At 58.8% G+C, this 27,457-nt stretch overlaps 7 protein-coding genes across 7 annotated transcripts; all 7 read right to left on the bottom strand.

Annotated features, from left to right (window-relative positions):
* Nucleotides 1-1,230: 1,230 nt before the first annotated feature.
* LBRM_28_2550 (conserved hypothetical protein) lies at nt 1,231-1,965 on the bottom strand (the record flags this gene model as incomplete). Its single annotated transcript, XM_001566233.1, has 1 exon — nt 1,231-1,965. One exon carries the CDS (start codon nt 1,963-1,965, stop codon nt 1,231-1,233), a length of 735 nt encoding a protein of 244 aa, XP_001566283.1.
* Nucleotides 1,966-3,651: 1,686 nt separating this feature from the next.
* On the bottom strand, nt 3,652-4,512 carry LBRM_28_2540 (conserved hypothetical protein; the record flags this gene model as incomplete). The annotated part of the gene is made up of 1 exon (XM_001566232.1): nt 3,652-4,512. One exon carries the CDS (start codon nt 4,510-4,512, stop codon nt 3,652-3,654), a length of 861 nt encoding a protein of 286 aa, XP_001566282.1.
* A 1,020-nt stretch (nt 4,513-5,532) lies between these two features.
* On the bottom strand, nt 5,533-7,884 carry LBRM_28_2530 (conserved hypothetical protein; the record flags this gene model as incomplete). The annotated part of the gene is made up of 1 exon (XM_001566231.1): nt 5,533-7,884. One exon carries the CDS (start codon nt 7,882-7,884, stop codon nt 5,533-5,535), a length of 2,352 nt encoding a protein of 783 aa, XP_001566281.1.
* A 4,756-nt stretch (nt 7,885-12,640) lies between these two features.
* Nucleotides 12,641-15,448, bottom strand: LBRM_28_2520 (conserved hypothetical protein; the record flags this gene model as incomplete). The annotated part of the gene is made up of 1 exon (XM_001566230.2): nt 12,641-15,448. The coding sequence occupies one exon, from the start codon at nt 15,446-15,448 to the stop codon at nt 12,641-12,643; it is 2,808 nt and encodes a 935-aa protein (XP_001566280.2).
* Nucleotides 15,449-18,618: 3,170 nt separating this feature from the next.
* LBRM_28_2510 (putative eukaryotic translation initiation factor) lies at nt 18,619-19,836 on the bottom strand (the record flags this gene model as incomplete). The annotated part of the gene is made up of 1 exon (XM_001566229.1): nt 18,619-19,836. One exon carries the CDS (start codon nt 19,834-19,836, stop codon nt 18,619-18,621), a length of 1,218 nt encoding a protein of 405 aa, XP_001566279.1.
* Nucleotides 19,837-20,934: 1,098 nt separating this feature from the next.
* Nucleotides 20,935-22,860, bottom strand: LBRM_28_2500 (conserved hypothetical protein; the record flags this gene model as incomplete). The annotated part of the gene is made up of 1 exon (XM_001566228.1): nt 20,935-22,860. One exon carries the CDS (start codon nt 22,858-22,860, stop codon nt 20,935-20,937), a length of 1,926 nt encoding a protein of 641 aa, XP_001566278.1.
* Nucleotides 22,861-24,223: 1,363 nt separating this feature from the next.
* Nucleotides 24,224-26,665, bottom strand: LBRM_28_2490 (conserved hypothetical protein; the record flags this gene model as incomplete). Its single annotated transcript, XM_001566227.1, has 1 exon — nt 24,224-26,665. One exon carries the CDS (start codon nt 26,663-26,665, stop codon nt 24,224-24,226), a length of 2,442 nt encoding a protein of 813 aa, XP_001566277.1.
* Nucleotides 26,666-27,457: the final 792 nt, after the last annotated feature.

The raw sequence follows: 27,457 nt of genomic DNA, 5'->3' as shown, positions 1-27,457 counted from the left end.
TTGAGGAGAAGGGATCGGCGCAACACCGGCTATCGTGTTGAGACAATCGCGCTTTAGGGTTGTTTGATGCTGTGTGGGTGTGTCTGTGTGTGTGTGTGTGTGTGTGGGGAGGGGGGGGGGAACGTATGCCGAGCAGGACGGTGTAGCGGCGAACTTGGCGCAAGGAAAACAATATGAAAGATTAAGAAGGGACGACGAAGGTGAGAGAGGCGAGTAGAGAGAAGGGAAATAGCAATCTGTGCTCAGTATGACTAAGGTAGCGGTGGCCACTCGTGTGGCATAGTTCGCGACGCTTGGGATGGACCAGGGCGGGGTGGCAGGGAAGAGGTCCGGTGGTGGTTGGTGCAAGGAGGGTGTGCACAGTTCACATTCAGTGAGCGTTGGTGCCACAGTTATGCGAGGGCAGAGAAACAGGGATCACTACATAGTGCCGAGAGAAGATGCATGTATATCTCATGCGAGCAATCATACAGACAATGCCCTGCCCCCCCCCTCCCCACTTCCTCCTCACTTCCCATTCTCTACGCTGCACACAACGAGGGGGGAGCAGCTGCACACTTCATGTGCTCTTCTGGTGGGAAGGAACAATTCATGATACCAGAAGAAAGGGGCAGGATGTGTCTCGCGCCCCCTCCTCCCTTCCCTTTTGCCTCCGCTCACCCACAGCAAGCGTGGGCGATCGACTCGCCCGCTTTGTGCGACTTCCCCCTGCATCCCGGTGCCATCCCGCTTGCGCCGCCACCGACGTTGGGGTTGGTGCATCGCAAACAACAACGCCAAGTCATCACCGACATCTGTGGCTGCCCGCCGCCACAGCCACCACAACATCATGGCAACCACAACCAAGGACAGAAGAGGAAGGGGAGGAAAATATATACGCTTGTGGCGGTGCGCCTCCAGATGCGGCATCGCTCGTGTTCGATGCCTCGGTCATTGGGCCCCTTCCCCTCCCCCTTCGTCTTGCCTTGCCACAGCACATGTGCTCTTCCCCTTCTGGCAGCAGTGATCATTGTCTTCTACTGCGCTCCCTCTCCTGCGCCGCCATCATTAGCGACCAACACACAGAGCCCCTGACCTCTCCCAGCTGTGTTCCTCGCAGCCAAGAGGCACGAGTGGATAAACAGAGAAAGAGGAGTGGGATGAAGACAGTGATAATGAGCTGCGCAGCGGAGGCGGGCGAATGCGAGCAGAAAAAGAAAGGCATGAAAGACGCACGCGAAAGCCTCTGGATTACTCTGCCAGAAACGCCTTGATGTTGATTGACTTAAGGGGCAGGTCCTTGGCCGACTGCAGCGTCCCCTGGTTGTGCATCGACTTGATGCGGTTCACGAGAACCTTCCTATTTGACCAGAAGGTGTCCTGCACCTTCTTGAAGTGCAGGTAGCGTGACTCCTCCTCCGCCTCCTTCATTCGCTTCGACATGCCGACGAGGGAGCGGTTGACGTTGATCCAGCGGCTGCGGTAGTCGCGAATGGCCTTCGTCTCCTCAAAGTCGGTATACATGTACGGCTCATCATAGTTCGTGCGCGGCCGCTGCCGCTCGCCAAACGGCCATTCGACCTCCGCGAGTTGACACTGATAGCGGACAGAGTGCAGAGTCCAGTAGTTCGTGTACCACCGCCCCACCACCCCTTCCGACTGTGCCCGGATGCGCTGCGGTGGACGTGGCACGTCGCATGTCTCGAACCCCTCCGGCACCATTTCGAGCGCCTCCTTCAGCGCCGCTGCGGAGTAGCGCTGGCGCATGACAGGGCGACTCCCCTTGATGAAGGCACCCCACCTTGCCTTTTGCAGCCACGACTTCTCGTTGTAGACTGAACGGTAGACGGGCTTGTGGCGGCCGTTCCACCATTTGGCGTTTTGAATGTTTAGCATCTCCGGCACGTACTTGACCGGCGTCGTCTCTGGCGCGATGCCGACCCCTGGCGTGGCCGCGAGTCGCGCGCTGCTGCCGCGGAACGCCATGACGATGCAGAGAGGATGTTCCTGCTAAGGGAAGATGAGTAAAAGCGAGAAAAGAAACGCTCCACCACCATCCGACCACCGTCCGCTCACACACCCAAGAGAAGAGCACGGGAGAGAGGGGGAAAAAGCGCCGGTTTTGGAAGATGGAGGGGTGACCGTGTGGAATAAGAAGCGCGATGTGAGCTCAGCAGTCAGTCGCTAAGTCGAGGCGCGCCCCTTTTGGTGAGCACACGCGCCTTTCCTACCTCTCCGTCCTGCCAGTGGGGGGTGGATGAATGAGTGGGAATGCGTAGGGGGTAGAACGGTGAAGGTGGCGGTGGCTCTCTCCTCGGCCTCGCTGCGTCTTCACGCCGACTTTCCGTTTTGTTTTTCGCTGCGTTTCACCCAAAGGCGAGGAGAGGTGCGGCGCTCACTGTGCCTGACACACCTCTCAGACAGACAGCTCGACTGCAGGGGGGGAGGGGGGACAGCGAGAAAAGGAGGGGGGCATGAGAAGAGAGAGTGAAAGCGATGCGGGAGACGTGCCCCATGCGAGGGGTACCACAGAGGGGGGGAGGAAGAATGGGGAGGGGGGACTGTGCACCGTTGCCAGGGTGGAGTGGACGTGTAAGAGGGAAGTCCGGGGACGCGCAGTGCCTAAGAGGAAGACAAACGAAGTACCAGAGCGTATGTGATTCAGAAATAAATCAAAGTGGAGAAGGCGAATGAAAGATGAAGGAGATGTGGGTAAGGCGAAGGCGCTAAGCACAGGGGTGAAACAGATGTGGAAGGAAGAAAGGAAAAGGGGGGCTCTGATCAGGCGAGGCCGCATGATTTGAGTCTTCTCACTCCGCCCTCCTCCTCCCCCCCCCACCCCACCCTGCCATGATACGCCCATCACCACACGTACCACTCACCGTGCATCAGCCTACTGCCCTTCGTTCCCGCTCTCACTCCTCTCCACTTTCCTCACTCTACTCAAGCACTTCACACACTCTCTCTCATGCTACTTCAGGGTCATTCCTGCTTTGCCAGTCCCCCCTCCCACCATCGCCGCCACCCTCACCTCTCACGCACAGGTCTGCCCTTGCCTTCCTTGACCTGCGCCTGCAATGTCGCCTTCGCACACCCACAGACGTTCATGTGAGTGCTCCCAATCGCAGCCACAATTGCCGCTTGCTGCTCGTGTGGTAACTTTCTTCGTGCTCGATCCTCCTCTTGGCACGCACGTGGTTGAGTTGCAGAGGACAGGCACCACGCCGCCCTCGCTTTTCCCCTCGCCATGCCTTCAGGGAAGAAAAACATGTTTTTCCCGGATACAAAAAAAAAAACGATGTGCACATCTGCGCACCCCACCCCACATGGCCAACAAGTAAGCAGAGCGTATCCATCCTTTGCCAAAGACGGCGTGCCTATGAGAGTGGACGCGTGTGTGTGGGGGTGTGAACGGGGCTCGGTGGATGTGCGCTGAGCACCGAGGATCCGCTTACGCACACACACACGAGCACACACACTCTCATAGGCACCTACAGAAGGAGTAAGAAAGAAAAGAGAACCACAGGAAAAGAGGGGCTTTGAACGAAAGGCGCGGTGCGCAGCCACACAAGATCACGGAATACAGAAAAGCAAGCAGCACGCACAGGCACTCTCAAAGTGTGGACCCTTTGGGGGGGGGGGGTCCTGGAGCCGAAGCACACACGTACTGTCCTACTTAGGCGCCTCTACAGGCGCGATCTTACCTGTGGTGGAGTTGGCCTTGACGCCGCCTGCCTGCGGTTTCTTCACCACAACGGTGCACCTAAACCACGGGCTTGCCGACACACCCTTCTTCGAGCCTGCCGCTGCCGCTGCCGATTTGGGAGTAGTGGCGCCACTACCGCCTCTGCCACTGCTGCTACTACTACCACCGAAATTGCCGGGATGCTGCACGTGCGCGTTGTAGTCGCTGTATGCGATCAGCTCGTCTCCCTTCCACTTATACTCGGCGTCACCGCGCATGTGGTTGATCTCTGGGTATGGCGACCACCAGAATTTGTCGGCGTACAGGTGGTGCTTGTGATACTTGCAATCCATCAACGACGGTTTTCGAATCTCGTCTAGCAAGACGTACCGTACGCCCCACTCCTCCAGCATTGCGATGGCCTCGTCCTTGGGCATACTTTTAAAGTGGCGCTTGAAGTTAGGGTCACTCAGGAGGTTCGTCGTGCAGAGGGAGTTGTCCCACGTCATGCGGGTGAAGTTGCCGATGGAGTCGTACTGCGCGCCTGCTATTTTGACAGCACGAACATCGACCTTTTTATTGTTGCGCGCGGGGTGCCGGAACTCCACGCGGCTGTGGTGCGTCTCGATGATGTAGCGGGTACCACGGCGCACACCGCCCCGTGCGTTAAACAAGTGCACACGATCCGCGAAGCCGTGGAATTGGCTGCCAAGGTAGCGCACCCTCTTCTTGCGCTCCTTCAGGATGATCATCGTCAGCTCCATGCGGTCAGGTGTCATCTTGTTCAGCACGCGCGGCGCATACGCGTTCTGGAAAACCACCAAGGCGGGGACAGTGAAACGGAGCATTGCTGGCGAAGCGCTGTTGTTGGCGTATGTATGTGCGTGTGTATATATGTTGACGCGTCGGTGGACGAGTCCTGTGAGATTCCTGAGTAGGAGCCCCTTTCTGAATTGTACTTGGCCCACAGAAGCGAAGGAAAATGCGGGAGAGAGAGAGAAGCACGTGGAAGAGAGGGAAGATACTCGGCTACATCAATCGCCAGAAATGATGGGCAAGCTACTACCCGCCACAAACTACCATGACAGATGAACAGAGAGAACAGCGGATTGTGTATGGGGAAGGGGGGAAGAAGAGACTGTTGCGCAAGACTATCCTCTGGGTCGTTGTGTTGAAATATGTTCTTTTTCCTACTTCGCCTCCTCGATTCCACTGTTTCCTTGCCGATGGGCGGCAGCTGCGTGTTCATGGGCTCGACGCACACACGCACTGACAGAAAGAAATGGAAGGGACAAGATGCTGGGGGGAGGGGTTGGCAGGTCACAGAGTGGGCGAGTCACAAGAAGAATGCAGAAGAACAACATGCGTGCGGTCAGAGCTGGTGAACGGCTTGTAGCGACCGCGACCTGGTCACCAGCTACCACCGCCACCCCCCCCCTCACACACACACGCAGACTCGCTTTCCCCTCTCCCGCCCGCGCTCAAGACGCAGCACGGAAAAAGCAGTAGCGCACGCTATCGAGACATGGCGCTCGATACCGATGGCGTGCGCGCACAAACCCTCAGAGAGACACAAGGACACACAGCTGTGCATGCGCGCGTGCCAGCTGGCCTCGATTCTTTAGGTTTTGTCTTCATCGCTGCCCACACCTCTCTGGGTGCGCATTCGCGTGCCTGCGTCTTTGGCCTTTTCTTCCGGCCCCCTCCCCTCCTCCGCTCATCACTACCGCGCAGTAAGGGGGGGGGCCAAAAGAAAAGGCGCACGAACCGATGGGGTCCACACACACACACACACACACAGACACAACTGCTGCCTGTGCGCGCCGTTCTTGGCAGTCTTATCATTTCGCGCTGCTGCCCGAGGGCCATCAGCGTCGGTAGTTGCTGTTCGTGAAGCGAAAGAAGAGCTTGTACCTGCCGTACTGGTCAAAGCTAATGCGCACCCCGCCGCGGCGGGGGTCCCACTGCTTCTTGCGAATGCGGTACGCTACATCAGCGTACGGCGGGCCCACACTGAAGACGAGGAGGCAGTACTGGTCGTTGGGCCCATCGGGGGTGTCCTCGATGCGGAAGATGTGCCGCATGTCACGCTTCGTGTTCGCAAGGGCTGGGTAGAAGAGGGTGAACTCGTACCACATCTCTGTCCGCGGTGGTGGGTTAGTGCGACTGTCGTAGTGGGTGCGGTTGTACTGCGTCCACGTGAAGCCCGTCTTGACTTTGCAGAAGCGATGCGGCTTCATCAGCGCCTCCGCCTCGCCACCGCGTGCAGAGGAGCCGCCGTGGTGTGAGCGGGAGCGCGAGTAGTTCGACGACGACCCCGTCGCGGCGCTGGGGCGGTTGGGGTGAGAGAGGTAGTAGTCCATCACCTCACCCTTGTACACCTCCTCGTCCTCATCGATCGTGTCGTGCTGCTGATGCAGAAGCTTCTCGTAGTACGCATCGTCCGGCACGTAGGCAGCTGGCAGCCCAGCCTCCGGCTGCCCAGGAATACCCAGGGCGGCGGACATCAAGTCTGCCTTGTATCGCTGCTGCTGCTCCTGCTGGATCAGCTGCTCCTGAAGGTTGCGCTGCTGCACGGTGAGCTCGGGTGGCGTGATGGCGGAAACCTGATCGAAGCGGTAGAGGCGATCACGTGCCACCATCACGCCGAGCCGCGCATACACCATCTTGTAAAAGTTCGAGTTGAGCCCCCTTAGGTGCTGCATGGCCTCAGCGCTGATCCGCGGCGCCGCTGCTGACGACGGTGACGACACCAAAGCTGGAGCTGAAGTAGCACCGATGGGTAACGACGACGTCGTCGTGGGGACTTCAGGGCAGCGAGAGAGCGCCAACACGTCAGCAAGCAGGGCAGATGCCTTGTACAGCTGCTGTGGATGACGCAGGCCTGTCAACGCCTCCGTCTGCTCCGTACTCTCGTTGTCTGTGCCGCCGACACCGACTACCTGTGCCACCACATCCTCGTCACCGTCCCACATCGGCTCCGGTTTGATGCTGTCTTTACTTTCGACCTTCTCTACCGTTGCGCTAGCCGGCGAGGAGGGCGCGTCGTCACGGCTTTTGCCCTTCCGCGATGCTGAACCGCCGCCAGGTGCCACCGTCTCAGTCGACGCCTCGTCATCGCCACCGCCGCCGCGAGTCGCAGCATACAGAAGAAGAAGCAGCTCTCGCTCGTACCGTGGCGGCATAGCAAAGACGTGCAGGCGAGCACTGTGCAGTGACAAGGAGTTGAGAAAAGTCTGCACTCGAACCCAGAACTCGCAAGCCTGATACAACGTGGCTGCCAGCGCAAAGTCCTCGCCATCCTGCTGTGGGCTGGGAGGCCTGCCACCATCGCCGTCCTCATAGCCCTCGCCCTCTTCGTTGGCGAGGGGAGAGTATCCATCACCGTGGTCACACGAGCGTGAATGATCGTAGTAGTCACCAGTGTAGTTGTCCGCGTCGTCATTGTCGTCATCACTAACATCCCCGCGAGTGGCCGTCGCGTCGGCGATCCATGCACCAAGGGCACAGCGGGCTTCAACAAACTCAGACACTTCCTTCACCGTCACCTGAATGTCCTCGGCGGTGTGCTCTGTGACGAGACTCTCGCACAGAGCCGGAAGAGAGCTGCCATCGCGGCTGAAGAGCTGCGGCACCAGTAACCGCTCGATACTGGACGTCACAACCTCCTGAGCAAGTCGCACGAACTGATTCGGCGCGGCCACCGTGCTGCAATCCAAGTAGTGCATGCAGAACCGAATGACAAGCACGTCCATCGGCTTCACACTCCGCGCCACCGCCGCGGCGGCAGAAGAGGAGAGGGCGGTCAGTTGGCTCTCCCAGCCGCGTTGCTGTCGCTGCAAGCGCACCCGCTCCATCGCGCGGGACGCTGTCTGTCGTAGCAGCCCACCCAACGCCTCACACGCTTCCTCCTCATCTGTGCGCCGCCGCTTTCCACTAGGTCGATCCCAGTCCATTGTGGTGCTCACTGTGGACCTTGGCCCTCGGTGTTGTGTTTTATTATTCGCGTGTGCCCGTCGTCTTTTCTCCACTACGTGTGTGGGCGTGGAGAGTGAGAAGGGAAATTCAAAGAGCTGCCAAAAAGGCGAGGGAGGGCGGCAGAAGGTCAGAGGGGGCGCAAGCGTAGAAAAGAGAAAGGGAAGGAAGTAGGCGGAGAAGGCGGCAGATGCAACATCACGAAGGAAACGGCGGCAGCAAGTCTGCCAAGTCGTCATTGTCATAAAAAGTAGAGGAAGTGGGAAGTGAGACGCCTAATGTGGTGGTGCAGCCCTTGTCGAACAGGCAGAAAAGGGCGGGCTGCTCGACAAGAGCTGCACGCCTACACACGACGCATCTGATGCTCGCCGATCCTTTTACTCCTTTCGCTGGCTCTCTTTACGAAACACGGGAAGCCATCGAGGACTCTCTCAGGCACGCCAGTGCACTTTGGCAGACGATCTCTCTCGCCGTCTTGGTGTAAGCGTCAGCTGGGCATAGCATCGCGCTACTGACCCTCTCCCTCCTCGATCCACTCCCCCCCCCCCGACCACACACCCTTTCCGCTTCGCCATGGGACTGCCGCACGTCCTACAGCTGTAGCAATGGTCGAACGAACACATCCAGTAAGACCGCGACATGCGAAGATCGCAGACTCGGTGTGGGAAAAAATAGGGGAGGGGGGGGAAGCCAAAAGAAAAACGCCATGCAAGGACGAGATGGGGAGCACAAGAGGCACGATCACACAACGCCGAGAGACACTTCGATTACCGCACTCGGCACCACCACAGAGGCGGGAGGGGGAAAGGGCAAACGGAGGGAGCAGAGAGAGTGGCTGAGGGAACAGAAACAACTGAATCGACGACGACACAACGAGAAGGAGGGGGAAAGAAACAGCAGGAAAACCATCACGCACACAGAGGGGTACATCTACTCCCTCCAACCCTTCCACGTTCCCTCTCTTCCCTCTCAGCTCTTATGCGTGCATGTAGCCCACTCAAAGAAGAAGGGAGGGGGAGGAGCAGCAGGGAAGCAGTATGGCGATGCTACAAGGCGATTTCCTTGCCTGTGTGGATGCACGAGTACCTGCGAAGCTCGCGACAGTGGGGAAAGAGGCACTCGCTCAAGGAAAACAATGCACTTGAGAAAGCTATGGGAACTGTGTCAGTGCGCATGCGGATGTATGCTCTAGTGTCCTGGAGAACAGAGGGATCATCTACACGATACGGATGCATGCGTGTTGACACCAGGGGCAGTGTAGATGGACCCGCAGGCCCAAACCCCGAAAAGCCGCCACGCCCATCTCGTATCAGGCGACCCCCCCCCACCCCGCACGCACATACCCCTAACAACCACCGAGGTAGACAACACAGATAAGTACGCGTGTATACAGGGGTGATGAAGGGAAGCCAGAAGGCGCAAACAGCGGAGCGTCTCCTCCAATGTCACACACACACACACACGCGCACTGCCGTCGAGCTTCGCGCGGTCGCCTTTGCTCCTTCTGCCTCCTCCCTTCTTCCTCGGAGCGATGGCCCGTAAGCAGCAACGGCCAGAGCCAGAGATGCGTGAAAAGGTGGAGGACATTTCTTGTCTCCTTATCGACGTCGCCACTCGCTGCCATGGAGCAGGAGCCACACGCCACTCGACAGCGGGCCTCTTTCCAGGCCCATCGCCTGCTGCGAAGCAGCCGCAGGCACGCGCCACAGCCTGACCGCCGGCACCAGTGGCGATGCATCGCGCTGGCCTTCCCCACGTCGTGGGCACCTGACCCTGTCACCCCCAGAAGTGGTCTAGCATCGGCCGGGATGGGGGAGGGGGGGAGGCTGCTTGGCGTCCGCCCGCACACACACACACACACACACACACACACACACACACACACACATACACACACACACATACACACACATAGCAGGGTGGGGTGAAGGAAAGGGAGAAGAAGGAAATATGAGCACACATACTAGCAGGATGCCGGATGACAGGCTTCTACATGAGCGCGCGAACCATCCAAACCAACTCCAGCTCAACGCATACACACCAGACACGTACACAATCGTACATGACAGGATTCAACAAACTGCAAAGGAAAGCGGCGCAGCCAGCACCTCTGGTGAGCCCCCCGAAGCGTGTGTACAATGTGCACCTGTCTGCGTCAGTGTGCCGGCGAATGGGTGTGGGTGTGTGTGGGTGTTTGCCTACATGCAGAGGGGTGAAGTTATGCATGACTGGGCCGCCTGCGGTACGGGACCCCTCTCCACTCCCCACCCCTCGCCCTCTATCGCGCACTGTGAGAGTGACTGTAGAGGGATGTGTGAGGCGGGATGAAAGAGAAGGAAAGTTTACACATCCAACTCGAGAGCAGCGAGCAAAGTGCGAATGAAGCCCACGTTAAAATTCGGAGGAAGCGAAGCGAAAGACAGCGAAAGCGCACACATCCACACGCCGACCTACGGCAGAGGAGCAAAGACGCCAAGAGCACAAAGACACAGAGGGGGGAGGCGGTACGACCACGACGGAGGCCACGAGCGGGCGCAGAGGGGGAGCGGGAGATAGGAAGAATGGAATGGAATGAAGGAATCAAGAAGCCGCGGCGCAACAGCCACCCAACAATCACGCACTCGTGGACCCGTTTCATTCATGTCTCGTGCTCGCGCACCGACACGCACTCTTGCGAAGATGCTTTGAAAGTACGCGGCATGGGAGCGGCCTTCGCTTCGCCATGACTCACTGCCCTTCTCCTCACAGAAGGCGTCACGCCGCAGCGCCCTTTGCTTGCAGAGGCCTATGCGGGCAAACGCTACGGTGCAGAAGGGCAGCGGGAAGCCTTCACAAGACTCAAACGCAAGTGCAGAAGTAGTGAGTTACGCGGCCCCCTCCTAGCACATGCGGCGCGCACCACTGCACTGGCTCGGCCGCATACACGTCGCTGACGTTCACGCCCGACGCGGCAGCCTGCAGAGAGGCACTGCCCGCCCACGACGACGGCACGCACCTGCAGCATCGATTGCCGCTCAGGTCCACCATCTTCATGTTCACCATCCCGCTCCACGAACTGAACACGTAGTAGGGCGCAAACGACCGCCCTATCTACAGCGACCACAGGCGCTTCAGTGTAGCCCAGCTGTCCACAAAGTCACCTGCAAGCCCAGTGTTGCTCCACAGGTCCAGCGACAGAATACGCGCAGCAGAGACATCAGCACCGCTAGTCCAGACAGGAACATAGGCATCGCAGTATCCCTGTCCGAGGGCGCGGGCGCAGCGGTCACCGGCGGTGTCACAGGCGTTGTGTTCGGAGCCCTCAGAAGAGACTCGCGATTCAAGCAGTTGATGAGCGAGCACGTCGCCGTACTCCCTGCAGCCAGAACCGCCACATTCTTCGCAAGCGCTGAAATACCCCTCCAGTTCAACAGAATGCAGCCGCAGAACGCGCTGCCTGCGAGGCCCACCGACTGCAGCACGCGCAGTAAGGACCACTCCTTAGGTAGAGACCCCTGGAAATCGCTGTACGGCAGCTCTACCGCACGCAGATCCGCCATGTCCTTTCACTGCAACAGGTTGCGAGACATCGCGGTCTGGTGGGTGCATACCACCTTCCAGGCTTGACATCTTGCGCCAGCTGTTTAAGATTTCGCCGCGCAGCGATGGCTAGCTCAGGCTCATCACATGCGAGCTCTCCAGCCGCATCCAGTCGCTCTCGAAGCCACTGTGAATGCCAAGGTTGTCTGGCAGGTTGATCGACACATCACGAGACAGCACACCGTCGTCGTCCACTTTCGGCACCTGGCTCACGAGCCTACGGCCCCTCCGCATCACACGTGCACACCGCCGTTCGCGTCGCACGTCACACAATCCCACGTGCAGCAGTTGAACCCAGTCCACAGCGGTCGCAGCACGCGCTCGTGCACGCCCGCGAACTCGCGCGGGAAGCTCAGCGTTCCTCTTGCTCCACGCCTGCGCGCCGCCAACAAGCAGCAGCACAGGCGCGAGCATAAGCACGATCAGGCGCCACCGGGATCAGCAGTATCCTGTCCACCACAGTGCACCCCTGCACATAGCGGAAGAAGCCGTGTAGTAAGAGCAACAGCGGTGGTTGTGATAAAATTTATTGCAGTTGTGAGATGTGGTTGCATAGTCGTGTGAGGGGACGCAAACGTGTGTGGCCTATGAGAGGTATCCACTGCGGCACATCACCAAGACAGCAGTCACGGCAGAGCGCAGGGGTGCGGAGAGGAGGAAAGGAGGGTGCAACACAAAGGCGCCGCCAGCAGCAGCAACACTGGCACGGCAGCCCAGAGAAGCCGTTTAGCTTTAGAGTTCTCGAACGCGTGCTCACAGTAGGTTAGGTGGGGGGTCGAGATGAGGCTATTAAGGCAAGAGGAAATCAACCACATCCCTTCCCTTGCCCTGCCGCTGTTACCCCTACCTCTCTGGAGAGAGAGAGAGAGTACATGAAGCTGTGCGTAACCGTCCTTAACCGCCCCTGTCCATGCGAGGAGCTTTTAGGCGAGCTCGGACTCATTTGGGGGAGGAGAGATGCCGTCGGCTCATGTTGGTGTCCTCGCTTTGTGTGTAGGTGGAAGGAGATTGGGAGATTGAAGCAAATGGCTGGGGCGGCGGTGCAGGTGAGCCTGCCAAGGTGGAAGTGCAGGTTTTGCGCTCCGCTCTGCAGCATCCTACAGCGTGTTCGGTGGCTGTGTGAGTGTCGATGATAGGAAAAAAGGTGTGGTGAGAGCGATGGCGTCGTACTGCTGCTCAGCCAGGTAGTGCTCAAGGAAAAGGCACGAGGGTCTAAAGGTGGGAGAGCGATGGCCACGAATGCGCCGAGTCGTCCGTTGCGAGCTGCGTCTCCAAATACTATCAAGGAAGCGTTAGTGGTAAGTCACTGGGTGCTGCGAACACGGCACCGCTGCTCTCTGATGGCGGCATGATTGCAAAAGGGTGAGAAGTACTAAAACAGCGCCGACGACGATGGCAGGGATGTGCTGGAGATGGGTGAGGCTAAACCTCCCAGGGAAGCTTGAACTCGTCGGCCGATTCGTTGATCGTTTGTGGCTCTGCAGCTGCTGGCCTACTGGCAGTGTGAGCCGCCAGCCCTGTCACGCCATCGTAGTTGTCATCTGCAGCTTGTTTGTGCGAGAGATGCTCTGAGCTGATGGAGGAAGCAGTGATGGCGTCCTCTTCACCCTCAGGCGGAGATGAGAGAAGGTGCTGCGCATCGGGCCCCTCCGGCAGCTTACTTTGCAATGGTAGTGTGGCGTGGCCAGCATCACTGCTACTCTCGTCGTATCGACTCTGCCCGTACAGTCCCGAGGAGACATCCACCGCCGCACTAGCGTGGTCAACTTTCGCCAAGAATGCGCCGCCGTTGGATGATGGCTGAGCAGGTGTACCGACGCTGTCGTCCCTCTCACGATCGGGTAACCTCATCTTGGGAGACAACAGCGTTGGTATCGATGCGCCATTGAAGTCTGTCATGAAGACTGCTGGCGCGCCTGCTGAGTCTACCATCGCCGCCGGCGCGCAGTTGTCCCTCTCTACCAGTGTCGTCATCACCGTCGTCACTCGCGGGGGCAGAAGCACGCCAGGGATCTGTGGCGGCGGGGGCTCTGGGACAGCTGGAATGCCCGGCAGGGGTGAGGGGGCCGCACCAGGCACACAGGCAAGAGGCAGCACCTCGCTTCGTTGCGCCGAGTCTTCGAGGGAGATGCTGCCTGGCGAGAGCGCGCCGGGCTTGCCAGAGATGGTCCCATAGCGGTCTATTGGGGTGCTTCCCGGATAACGGCAGACCGCGTCGCTCTCGTCATGTGTGACATGTGAACGACGCGCAATGTCTGACAAGAGCTCTGACCCCTCCGCCACCTCGCCCCCATCCCCCTCTCCGCTCACTCTTGAGCGAGACGAAGGACGCTGCTGCTGCTGCTGCATTTCTCTCTGCTGTTGCTCCCAGTATACGCGCCTTGCGGCGGCAGCCCCAGGAGAGAGAGTGTCGCCTGCAGTGAGGGGCCAATCAATGTTGGCGTTGAGCTCCGCCTTGCCGGTAATGCTCGTCGTCGTGAAAGCGAGCGCAGGTGGTGACAACATACCGTCGCTGCGCTCCTCTGTCAATACGGGCCTGTGTGGGTCCTCCTCTCCCGCTGTCTTCACCAACCCTGCAACTGCTACCCTCTGTGCAGCTGGTGATGTAGCACCGCGCTCACGGGAATCGTGGTCATGAGCAGCAGGTAATGCCTCCGCAGCGGCCCAGGAAGCCATCTGCAATGCTCCAGCCAACCCATGGCGATGCGGGGGCTTAATCGTCTGCATAAAGTCTTGCTGTGGCGCCGGTGCAGAGTGGCACTGCGGTGAGCCCGACGCATCACAAGGCACAGCGCCACTGCGATTCCTACGCCCCTCCTGCTCGGCCCTGCGGGTGCGTGGCTTGGCAACGCGACTCGCCAGAACGCGACTGCGGAGCTGGCGCGGTGCGCAGGCAGTGCCGGAGCCGGAGCACTGCTCGCTTGCTGCAGAACGCTGCCTTCTTGGGCTGTCTTGCGATGTATGGTGACGTGCCAGCTGCGGGCGCCGCGCCGCTGTGGTGGGAGGAACTGTGGGCGGGCTGGCCGTGATAAAGTGGTTGACATGCAACTGCTCACTCGCCGGTCCACCAGTTCCGCTGCCGCTACGCCGCTGCCGGTGGCTGGCTGCCACAGTGAAAGGCGAGAGCGCCTGTGCAGCCAAGTCGGCGCGTTGCATGTCATGGAGACGAGTTTGCAGTGCCTCCAAGAGAGCGGAACGGCCGTCGTCTAGCCGCCTTCCCGATGGCATCTTTCCGGAGGGCGACGCCGGCGATGATGCTGCTGCGCTTCGGGGTTCCGTGCACGGGGCTCCCTCAGCCTCAGGCAGTGCATGCAGGCCACCGTAGTACTGGAGCAAGCGCTGTGCCTCATACTGGTGGATCGCGGCGAGGAGGACGCCGTGCGCCTGTGCTGCCGGGAGCTGTGCCAGTAGCCGCACCAGCCCCTCGTATTGCTGGTACTGAGAAGGAGAGAGCTGCACAGGCCAGCTGCCCCCTTCCATTGACGGTGTGAGAGGAGCCAGCGAGGTCGACGTGTTACGAATCACGCTCTTGTGCTCGGTAGGTGACAGCGGCGCTGAGGGGTGATGATGCAGGCGAGCTTGGATGTCCTCGTCACAAATGTGCAGAGGGGGGCAGCTGGGAAAGTGAGAGACCAGCAGGGGAGACGAAGCTCCGGCGCTCCCACCAGCCGGTCTTGCAGGTGCGGAGAGGCCACCGCCGCTCGGCGTAAATGGCTGCCAGTGCACTGGCGTGGCAGTCGTCTCAAACTCGTGGAGGGAAGATGCAGAACGCAGATGCCCTCGCCTCTGGCGCTGCTGTGAGTAGTACTGAAACGCAATCGCGTCCGCGGCGCCGCTGCCATTCCCCGCGGGAGATCGTACCGCGGGTGCTCCTGCCGTGACTGCACGTCGTGGAGGCGGAGGCGGCCGCCCGACACCGGGGCTACGTGTTACATCGTGGTGGTGCGAGCCGACGCCTCGGTCTCCGCCGCTCGCGTTGGCATGAAGCCCTCCGTGCGACGGCGGATAGTGGCGCCCCCTCGACACTGCAGTGCACGCCAAAGAAAAGCCGTACGAGTCGCGAAACAGACTCGCCTGCGTCGGGAAATATGCCGCCCAGGACGAGTATGCCGACGCCCTACGGCGAGCTGGCTCATGACGCGCATTTGAGCGTACGGGTGCACCGACGCTACTCACCTCACCCGGCGCCGACGAATGTGGTCGTCGCTGCACCGAAGACGCGCGGCTCATTCGCTCGAGCGAGCAAAAAAATGTTTAAAAGGCCGAGGGAAAGAAGCGCAAAAATCGTGTGTGTGTGTATTCGTTTCTCTTGTGCTGCCTGGGTAGGTGGGTGGATCGACTGCTCTCTCGCCTAACAGCCTGCTCGCGCTGATCTCACTCGAGAAGACACACTACGGTTCGCTGCTTCCCTCCCTCTCCAGTGACGAAGCTTTGTGTACGTACGTGCGCTGAGCGCTTCACTTTCGCAGTGCGCCTTGCACGTGTCTCAGTAGGTCTGCTAAGAACAAGGAGGGGGAAGAGATCCACAAGTTACAGACGCACCTCTAGGCTCGGTGGGGCACTAGAGGAGAGAAGAGTGGGAGCACACAATAGTGATAGTGACGAGAGAGGGAGAAGGAGATCCTGATGAAACAGCACTAAAGACGGATCCGTGCAACTGGGGCAGACAGTGTGAGAAGGAGACGAGCAAATACAACCAACAAAGACAAGAGCGAATTGTAGACACTCCAAGCAAGAGAGGCAAAGCGAAAGGTGGAAGCTTTTCGAACGTGTGGGTGTAGGTGTGTGTGTGTGACTGCGTGCAGAGCGAGGTGAGGGGTGAGAGTGCGGGTAATACAAGAAGGGGGGAGGGGGTAGAGACAAGAGCAACAAAGAGAAGTGAATAGTATAGGGGGGGGGAGCAGAAAGAACAGGTGAAACACGTTTGCGTCGGTGTGGAAGTGGGTGGGTGTCGCTGAGGATCGGCGTGCATGCGAAACCTCACAAGGGCGAGCGAGAATTAGAAAGCATACAACGAAAGAGAGAGAGAGAGTCACACACGGACACACAAGAAGGGAGAGACCAGCGCGAGTAGAAGAATAAGGAGGGGGTGTTCGTTTCTCTGCCTCGCTGTGTCTCTGCAGGAAAGGGGGGCCACGATGACGAGGCGTGCTGGGGTGGAGGTACGTGGCTCGATGGGACAATCTGTGTGAAGGTGTCCACTCTACAAAAAATAATCTCGGCAATGATGGCTGGCGCGGCACCACACAACAGAAACAACTAGGGGCACAGTACAGCAACAGTGAGTGATTTCGCTTACAGAATTGCCCAAAGGCTAAATAGGCTATAATTGACTTCGGGGTGGACTTTTCGGATGGACGTGTGGGCGTATCTCTGCGGCTGCGTATGTGCTCCCACTTTGGTAAACAACCACCGCAAAGAAATCCAACGAGAAGAGGGTGGGGATGGGCAACAGAGGGAGCGGATGCGCACAATTCATTCGGTGTAACGCTTCCCCACATCCACAAAACAGAGGACTTGAAAGAAGGAGAGGGAGTTCAGACAGTTCGCATCGTTATGTGTGGGTGTGCGTGTGTGTGCGTGGGTGTTTGTGTGTGTGAAGGCCATCGTGATGGTGCCGCGGAGAAAGAGAGGGGGAGAGGAGGGAGGGGGTAAAGGAAAGGGGGAAGAAGAGAGCAAAGTGAAGAAATGGAGAAAAGCACGAGGAAAAAGTTGACGCAAGCGTGATGGAAAGGGGCCAGCAGTTGCGCGCCTTGCAGTGCCGACAACACATACACACGCCCGTATACCCATGTGGAGATGAGACACACAACAAAGAAAAGGGGGTTTGAGGTGCGAAGGCGGGGGAGGCGATTGGGAGCAGACGAAAAGAAAAATATAATAAAAAAACAGACGCGGGGTAGCGCAGTCCCAGAGCGCTCAATGTTCGCCCACTTCTGCGGTTTGCATCTGTTTCACTCCCCCTCCCCCTCCCCGCTGCTGTCATGGCATTCCCAGTGAGCTGAGTGCATCAACGATGGTAGCCGCTACAGCAACTCACACTTTAGGCCACCTCTCATGCATCTCAACCATGCATGTGCCCGTGTTGAGCCGCTCTTGTTGTTGTTGTTGTCTCTTTTCGTGCTGGGATGACTTTCGTTTTCCTCCGCGCATGGGTGTGTGTGTGTGTGTGTGTGCGTGTGTTTGCGTATGTGCATCAGATGTGTGCCCACTACTTGACGAAAGAGAGGTCAGTGCACTGCGCAGGTATGCGCCCACGCCCGCACACATACGCACACACATCGTGCCTTTAATTATCACAACGAGAATGGAAAGAGACAGACGGAGAGAAACAAATAAAACAAAACAACGCGCACTCACACAGACACACATTCATCAGCAAAAAGGGCGGAACAGAAGGTGACAAGCAGCTGATCCAGCTGTACATTCCACCCTGCTCCTCCTCACCAACTCCGATCGCTCTCCTTCCCCAGACAGGCTCAGATAGGAAGAGAGCGAACGTGCACGACTGGAAGGGCGGGCAGCTGTCCTTTCCTCCCTGTCTCACCGCCCAGTCCGCCTTCTTGTCGCGACCAGACGCGCGCCCATGCATCGATTATGATCAGGCGCAAAACGGCACCAAAAAAGAAGAAAAGAAAAGAAACGTGCGCAGACCTGCAGACGCCCACAACATCGACACCAAAAAGAGAGCCCTTCGCGCTCCCCCACCCCTTTTCTGGCTTCTTTGCGCTCCTCGCTTGTTACGTTCTTAGTTACAAATTCATCACCGCAGAAATGCCGTGATGCGTGTGTGGCTTGCTGATTGTTTGACGGTTAGTGAGGGGAAGAAAAAGTACACGCGACAATGACCCACACATGCACCCACGGGCAGAAGACAACAACGAACAAGACCAACTCAGATGCTCATCAAAGATGCACACCCAAGCACACATTTTTTTTCCTTAAAGCGCCACACGTGCGTGTCGACTCACGCGACAACTAGTGAAAGGGGCATTCTCATTGCCTCTCTCACGCGCTCACCCCTCACGTATCCATCCACCCCTTTCCTCCCGTCCCCATCATCCACCTCCCTAGTCACAAGTGCGCGAGCGATCCGCGGCGCCACCAGCGCAAATACACGCAAAGAGAGGGGAGGTAGAGAAGAAAGACATGGCGGCGGGCATGAAAAAGGGAAGAGGTGTGAATGGGTGGGAGGGCACACCTCGCTTGGCCAGGCATCTCGGGGGAGGGAGAGGAGGGTGCTCCGCCCACAGCCGATTCTGGTGCCTAGTCGTGCGCACAGGACGATGTATGCGCGTGTCCCTGCGAAAATGTACAGCGTGGAAGTGCACGCCGGCGCCCCGCAGAGAACGGGAAGAGGGAGAAGCGAATAAACAGAAAAAAAAGACGGGGCCGCCGGTTTAACGTAGAACGGCGTCCAGCTTGTCGTAGATGAGCGACTCCAGCGAACGCGTCTGCGGCTCCACGTTCAGCTGCTCGTTCACTGAGTCGATCTTCGCGCGGTGCTTCACGGACTCGCTGATAAGGTTGACCAACCATACCTCGGCATCCGCCTTGGACATGTCCAGCTGCTCCGCCACGTAGGAGATGGAGACAACGGAGTGCAGTGACATGTACTTGCTGAAGATCATGCGCTTTGCGTTCTCAATGAGCTCTTCCTCGTAGTCGGCAAGGAAGTAGTCCTCCCTGATCACACGCCGCACCTCCGGCAGAAGCGCTATGGCGTCCTCGAAGGACGCCTTCTGAATGAGGTTCACCAGCTGGGTAATGGCGTCCGAGTACTCGTAGATGGACTCCACCAGCTCTGCGGCACTAACAAAGTTGCTGTAACGACTCCGGTGCAGGAGGACAGCCGCGCAGATGTACCGTAGGTAGTGCGGGCATACCGTCTCAACGGTCTTGCGGTACGTCTGATCGTGGCGGTGATCGAAGATAAAGTACAGCAGCTGCAACGAGTACTGCAGACCGCCCTTGAAGAACGGGAAGAGCACCCAGTGCAGCAACCACACGCGCGCACGTACCGTGGTGGTGTTCGGGGCACCGAAGAGGTCCTCCTCGCTGGCGTTGTGCAGGCGCCGAATCTCCTCCGCGATACGCATTGCCGACTGCCAGTTGACAGCCCCGATGTCACTCATCAGCTTACCCCACAAAATCGTATCTGAGCGGAGGCTGTCGTAGCCACTCACACACTGGCACAGCGCCAGCAGCTCTGAGGCGTCGCCGTAGGCACCAGTGTCGTAGTAGAGGTATGCAAGCCTGTACACAGCATTCATGACCGCCGCCGTGATGCCCTTTTTCTCGGAAAGGAACTCATGCGACAGCTCACCCTGCGTACGACGCTCGCCTATCTCGGTCTCAGTAAGCTTAAACTGGTACGTGGAGTGGTCGTCCTCAGATGGGTCGAAGAACTCCTTCAGCGCCGGTTGGGCGGCTGCGGTCGCTTTGGCCATCATCTCCTCCGTCTCTGCCTTGATGCTGCCATCAGCATTCAGTCCGGTCGTCTCGATCAGCTTTATCATAGAATCTTGCACATCCTCGCCGTTCTGCGCGTAGTGGTTCAGCAGACCCAGGGCAAGGTGTTTATCCATGTAGGGCAACAACTTCATTAGCATGTCCATTGTGGCTGCGTCAGAACACTTCCGTGTGGGGGTGGTTGGGGCCTTCCTTGTAGCACCCAAGAGCAATTTTACACCGTGAAGGCACCGGTACGCGCACACGAGAGCCTCTGATCGGCAGAATGGTGTGAGAGGGGCGAGGGGGGGGGGGGTAGAAAACAAAACGCTCACACGTGTCTTTTCTGCTGTCCTGCTCGTGCGCGTACACGTAGACTGTATGGGGCGGATGTGATCCTGACTAGTCCCTGTCGCATGCAATGGAGAATGACGAGTTCATGAAACGCGTTTCACTCACACACACACACACACACACACGAGAGAGAAGGCAAGGTATAAGGTGGTACTCAAGTGGAGGCCGGTTCCAGCGGGAACAACAGTAAGAAGGAGAGTAAAGTGGGAGGATGAGTAAGTGCATTCGCTTGTGTAGATGTGGAAACATGAGCAATGGAAGAGCACGGGTGCGGGGGAGCGGAGAGAGGGACACGGTGGCACCTGAGTGGAGACACGGACAGCCCTGGAGTGGTCATGGAGAATATGTGGAGCACACGCACGCACCGTCGGGACAGAAAGCGTGAGCGTTATGGCGTTGATCGTGATCATCATTCTCTCTCGCTCGCTCGCTCGCTCTCCTAAGGAAAGCGTCGTGTCTCTTGCATATGGTGTGTGTGTGTGTGTGTGCACACCCCTTTCTCTATGTAGTGGTGCCGCCAGCGACGATGCAGCTGTACCCTTGAACAAAGCGGAAAGGAGAAACGATACGCATAGCGAAACAGGGCAAACGCCTGGTATGGTTAATGTACTCATCGACGGCGTAGGTGCCTGTGTGCAGGGTGCCGCTGTCCTAGCGCAGGTAGATGCCAAAGAAGTGTTTGATGATGAGTACTGTCTCTTGCGCTCCCTCTCTCTATGATACGATGACCCCCGCCGCAGCTGCTACCGTGCTGCGGGCAATGCCTCGCTTGCTGCTCTATGCTTCTGCCTGCACGTGTGCGACTCTGCGTGCGTTGCGGGGTGAGCAACGCGTGAGAGCTACAAATAAGGAGAGGAGTGGCAGATGAATGCCCTACTCCCCCAGATGATCCCCTCTCACAGACGGTCCTTTTAGGTACGTATCAGGTCCATCAAGTCGCTGTATACAGCCTCGCAGTAGCGGTTCTCTATCATAACCTCCCGCAGCACATCTCGTACTCGCAGCGCGTCGTTGTGGCGTCCCTGCTCCAGCCGTAGAGCACGTATCTGGTCGGCTTTGCCGTCTATCTCATGCATTAGGCGGCGCATCTCTTGACTCGCTGCCACAGAGTCACCATGCGGGTCGCGCAGCTGGCGCTGGCAGTGTCGGTACTCGGCCCGCATATCAGCCAGATCAGTGATGAGAGCACGGCAAGTGGCATTCAGCGCGACCCCGTGCAGGCCATCCGCTGCCGGCGGCGGTGGTAATGGTGCATGAGAAAGGGTCTGGAATGAGCCCAGTGCAGTAGTGGACTCACTTGAATGAAAAGGCATGCGCACGCCAGCGTTCGCCTGAGTGTCCGCTGTGGCCCTCTCGCCTCGTGCTCGTAGCGAAAAGCAGTGGCTCCGTGACCGGCGTGGCGAGGCCGCGCGCTGGTGCTCGTCACGATGCTGCACGGATGGCGAATGCGTGCCTCTGTTTGCTGTGGAGCTTGCATGAACGTGTTCACAGGATTCACACGAGCAAGATGATGACGAAGGCTCCGTTGTCGTGTATGGGTAGGAGGTGGAGGTGCCGGGCGAGGTCGATGACGACGACAACCCGGGAGAGTGTTGACCGCTTTGCAGATGGCGGTGGTAACCATGCCGTGGAGTCGTCGCCGATGCGCAGTAGAAAGGTGAGGTGCACGCACCTGGAGGTGGCGGTGGTGGTCGCGACGCGCTAACGTCGCTGCGGTGCTGCCGGTACGCTGAGGCTGCCGCTACGGGGACGCCGGCCATGCCAGTCGGCCCACACCCCACACGGTGGTAGTACAACCGAGGTCGCAGGTAGTTATCACGCTCGATAGTCGCCACCATCGCCTCTACGTTGTGGGTGCAGGGCGAGGAGGCGCGACAGGGGCTGCTGGCATCCCACGGCCCAGTCGGCACAAAATGGCGACGCGGCGCACAACGCGTGGGCGACGACCCGCCCCACACTTTGGGTGGCACGTCGCACTGCGAGCAGCGGGGCTGCCGCGTGAGTTGCAGTGGCCCTGCAGCGTATGTGCGCAAGGGCGGCTTTTCCACCAAACTCTCGTCGACGCTCTTGACCTGCGCTGCCACTGAGCCCATTTGCCCTCGCCGATCTTCAACGACTTCTTCCCCATGCTGTTCCGCTACCGCAGCCTTCGCCTCAGCGCCCCACAGGCCATCCTGCAGGGAGCGCACCCTATTCCTCAGGCACTCTTGATCACGCAAGCAGATGGCAAGGCTTCGGCGATGTTCCTCATGCGAAGCCTCCACCTCCGCCACGCCCCGCCGCAGCTCTAGCCACTCCTCATGCAGCTGCCACAACGTCGACTCCAACTCACCTTGACGTGTGTTGTTGCCGCGATGCCCCTGCAGCTCTGCAAACCACGCTTTCTCGTGCCGTTGACGCTGCTCAGCGACGCGCGCCATCAGCTCGCGATTCGCTTGAAGTGTCTCCTGTAGCTGAGCCCGCAGCGCATCCTCACGGTGGCTGCGAATGGCCCGCTCCTTCTGCGCCAGCTGTGTGAGCTCGCGACGGTGCTCCTCAAAGGCATCTGCCGCACGCTGGCCCAACTGCGCGTAGTGCAGCCGCTCCTCCTCCAAGGCGTTTGTGCGCCGCTCAAAGGCCGACAGAGAAAGCGGAACCTCCTGGACGCCCTTCGTATCAGCAGGCGACGCAAAGCCGAAGATGGACGAGCCGTGTGTTGCCATTGAAGCGGAAGTGGCCGGAGAAGACGGCGGGGAGAACGAGGCCACGGATGCGGTGCCCTCGTTCTGGATCGCAGACAGAGATGAGGAGGCGAGGGACGACTGCGAGGATGGTGGAAAATGGCACGACTTTTCCATCTTGTCGGTGGACATGCCTACCAGTAGCCAAAGCGCATCAAGCGAGTGCCTCGTCTATGGATGTCTGCACACACACACACACACACACGTAACGCTGAGGTTTACTACGTCCCTCCTACTCTTCTATGCGTTAGGCCGATTCTATGGATGTTTCTCACCCTTCCTCTGTGAAGCACGAGGGCGCCCGTGTATCGCTGTATGGGTGTGCGTTGTGTGTGCACGTAGCTGGTGTACGCGTGAGGAGGCAGAAAGAGGTGGTGGGAGAAGGGCAAGAAGAGCCAGGCGCACGCGCCAGGGAAGGAAACAAATGAAAAAGGACAACGCACACTGAAGCCTACGGCTCGTGCGAGTTTAGTGAGAGAAGGGGGAGCAAGAGAGAGAAGGAGAGGGCGATGGCGATAATGAAGCGGTGGGTCCGGGGGTGCGAAGAGGGTGAGCGAGCCACTACATGATCGCGCTGCCACCAAATCAGCTGCAGGTTGAAGCGCATGAGCAGCGCCACTCGAGACGATGAAAGAAAAGGGCAAAAAAGCCGACGAAAGAGAGCAGAAAGATCAGAGCAGGACAGGAGGAGCAGAGGTAGAGAGCGCACTGTTCTTGTAGCTCCTCACCGCCCCCATCCTCCTCTTCCCCCATGTTTATCTTCTACGTCTCGCACAGGTGTGGATGAATGACTGCGTGAATGAGGGAGAAGAGAGGATGCGCGCAGCAGGCGTTCGCTGTCCATGTCACAACCTCCCCACCCACCCAGGAACGCGCACATACACACAAAATAGCAAGAGAGAAACGAGGTACTTCATCGTGTCCCTCCCTTGAGCAGACTGAGTCGTACTTACACTTCGTGGATTCTTTAGATGCTCGAAGCCGCACACGCACACACGTCGCTGCTTGGGTTTGCTTTTCTCTTAGAAAGCGACTTCTCAGCCCGGCAAGATTCAAGCGAGAGAGCACGCGCGAGAGTAAGGAATGGCGACCACGGAGAGGTGGAGGTGGAGAGGGGCGAGGAGGGAGGGACATGTAATCAAAGTCCTCAGCCCTCGCGTATAAGCGTGCTAACGCTAGGAAGCCATTATTCGCTTTTTCTGTGTCTGTGTGCTCAGCGGGAGAAGAACAACGGTAAAGGATGGGGTAGGACCCTCTTCGTCGTTGTCCATGCGCAGTTGTGTCCTTTCCTCCTCTGTGCGCGAGGCTCTCTCCCCTCCCACTCACCCCCTCAAGCGTCTTCTCAACTTTCCTCTTCCTCCCTCTCTCGCTCTCTGCTGTTCACTACATCTCGCATCCAGCCCCACTATGCATTGGCAGGTGTGCACAGCATGCGACCCTTTCACCACTGCCTCCCACTCACTCCCCCCTCAGTGCCACCCTACTCAGCGTCGAGGAAGTCCTTGACACCCATAATGAAGCCGTGGCAGCTGACAGCCACCAGCACCTTCCCTTCTTCGTGCAGGTCACGCGACTCGTCATCACCGCTACTGCTGCTGCTGGTGCTGCTGGATGTGGTGTCGTAGTCACTGCTTAGCAAGCCTGCAACACCTCTGCTCTTGTCCCGGCCACCGTTGAAGGCGGTGTAGCGCTGCAGCACCTGGAGTCGGTGCTCCATCTCTGCGTCAAAGGTGATCAAACTCTCACCGCTCACGATGCAGTACCCGCGCTCATTGTAGAGGTCATCGTCGCAACCGTAGTAGAGCATCTCCACCAGCTGCGGACCGTAGCAGCGCAGTGGGCAGCTCACCTCGCCGATGGCGCCGCAGAGTCCTTCGAGCGTCGCGACCATCGCGTCCACGTTTGGCTGTTGGTTCTTGGACAGGAAGTTGTTGTAAAATGGCCGGCACCATGTGTGGAACAAATCTCGCGCAGCCTCGACCATGTCCGCCGGGGACTCATCGCGATGGGCGCCCAGCAAGTGCTCCATGAGCAGCTCCGTGACGATCTCGCACAGTTCGGGGTAGCCGAAGCCGCTGGAGAGGCAGACAGTGGACATGTCGTAGCTGCTGGATTCGATGCGGGACGGCTGCAGGAGCGCTGCTTGGACGTGGCGCTGAATGCTGCGGCGAAACACCGCTTGCTCGTCGTCCTCCTCAGAGGAGTCGTCATCGTCGCCGCTCTGCGCGGGGCGCGCCACGGGGTCCTCCGTAAAGAGCGCGCTGGTGGGGAGGATGTTGCTGCTGTAGCGGTCCTCAAGCACGTGCCCGCGACCGCTCGCGCCGGTGAGCACCTTGTCTGTCTTGTAGCCTTCGGCGCTGTCGCTGTCTGCACCGATAGTGTCCTCCGCGTCGCACTCAATCGCCTGGTGCTGCACCACGAGCGGCGTGCCATTAGTGGTTACCCCGTCCAAGACACAGCGCTCCCCCACAACAGCGTAGGAGAGCTCCACGCCATCGCCAATCACCGCGTGAGGACCTATCAGACACCCCTGCAGCACACACCGGCGGCCGATCCGGGCACTCTCCATCACAACACAGCTGCGCAGTGAGGCCTCATCGCCCAGCTCGACGCGGGCCCCGAGCACCGTCCCGGCCAGCTCCACCGAAGCCGGCACACTCACTTCCTCGCCTACTACCACATTCGGACCCATAAGGCTATTATTCGCACACTTGGAGGTCGTGTGCAGGTAGACGGTTTCGCATGTCGAGGAGACGGCATATTTGGCTAGCGCCTCGGCAAAGCAGCTCTCCCGTGTCATCGGAAACAGCCGGCGGGCGCACACATCGAGGTTGCATTGGATGTACGCCTCGGCGCTGCTTATCGACTCCACCACCGACGAGGATGCGGGTAGCTCGATGAGGCCAAAGACGTTACCGTAGATCTCCACCTGGCCCAGCAGTGACGTGCTAAGGAAACTGTAGAGGTCGCGAATGTGGAACTCGATTAGGGAAAGCGCCTCGCAGCAGCAAAACAGGTAGCCGGTCGGCAAGAGGTCCATGCGCACGGACTGCGGGGCACTACTGCTGAACACCACCGCCGGTGGCTCCGGCGCCTCCTCGCCGCTTTCGAGGCGCGCCATGTATGTCACGACCTGCGTTGCCTTGTTGAGCACGAACATGGTGTGGCGCTCCCGCGGCAGCACCGGGGCAGGGTAGTTGCGAAGGCGCAGCATGTCCGACGTCTGCTGGATGCTAAGGACGCCGTGGCGGCCACTGTCGCCGATCGGGGACACGGGGGACTGAGAGCTCGCCTCCTCTGTTTCAGCGAGGTGGTTCACCAAGGAGTTGCGCAGTGCTGCTGCAAGAGCATGGCGAGAGGAAACACACAGCAGCGTTGCCGCGTACTTGCTCACCCTGCGCACCCGCTCCAGGTGGGTCTGATAGCACTCCCGCAGGTTCGTGAAGGAGGCCACCGTGTCGATAGGGACCAGCAGGAAGGAGCCGTTTTGCGGAACGACATTGCGCTCCCGCATTTCGTCCGCGGCGTCCGCTAAGGTGGCGATTCGGCGTGCGCACTCGATCACTCTCACATCTATGGAGTCACTCAGCATCCAAGGCTTTCCGCGTGCCGTGCGACACTCAGAGAGGTGCGCAATAGTCTGCGCTGCAGAGCACGAGTTAAGAAGGATGGTCACCTCATCCACTCCGTTCAGTACCAAGTTTTCAAGCACGTAGTCTATGACAGGGGTATTGCACACTGGCAATAACGCTGCCGGAAGACGAGGGGAGGGGCTCAGGGGGCTCAGAGGGCCAACGAAGGTGACGTGCCCGCCGCGCAAGAGTGTGGGCAAAAGCGTCTCGCCAATGATCACGGCGATCAGTTTCGGCCCTTGCCGATCGCCACGGCCGCCAACGCCGCGACGGACAGCTGCAATGTCCATTAGTAGAGAAGCAGCGAAGAATTATTACTACAGAAGCAGTCGTGTGCGAGCATTCAGAGAGAAGAAGCGTGGGAAGGTAAAACCAAGGAGGTAGAAGGAGCGGGGTCTGCATGTATACGCACAGCGTAAGCCGTGAGGCATATGGAAACTGACGCGGTGTTGAAGGGGGAGGGGAAGAAGGACGCGAGGCAAGCCTCTGAGGCCATGGTCAGCTAGTCCAGCGTGTGAGCAAACGTGTGGGGAGTCGCGCTTGTGAATGGCCGGCGTACACCCGCAGAGAGAGAAAGGGAGAGAGGCACACAGACATGGAACAGGGCGATATCACGTCTCCCTCTTTCGCTGTCTGTCTGTCTGTGTGTGTGTGTGGGGAGGGGGGGTATGTGGCAGAGGCTGAGGCTCCTCTGCCACACAATGGTGAAAGTCTCCTCCAAAGCCCACCGGCGCCCACCTTCACTGTCTTCTTGGTACCTCACTTTTTATTTCTGCCTGCTGGTCCTCAGTGCTCAAGAGCATTCGCTGCATTATTACGCTGCTACAGCAACACCCAGATGAGGCGGGTAGAAGTCAGTGAGTAGGGCCCTTGCAAGTCCTATTACGAAGTGGTGAAGGGGCAACACGAAGGCACGCAGTCCCTCAGGCAGCCACCGAAGAAAAGAGACGCAGAATGGGTGTCTGGATGTGCTGGGGGAGGGGGGGCAGCTGTGAATCGATCCTATGTGTTTGCGCACGTACAAGGTAGTACTCAATGCATCTTCGTATGTCCGTACTCGGGCCTCAGCTCAGAAAGCGTCG

The sequence above is a fragment of the Leishmania braziliensis genome, chromosome 28 (assembly GCF_000002845.2).
Source record: "Leishmania braziliensis MHOM/BR/75/M2904 complete genome, chromosome 28".
NCBI classification, from domain to species: domain Eukaryota; phylum Euglenozoa; class Kinetoplastea; order Trypanosomatida; family Trypanosomatidae; genus Leishmania; species Leishmania braziliensis.
This window is presented reverse-complemented; position numbering and strand designations above follow the sequence as displayed.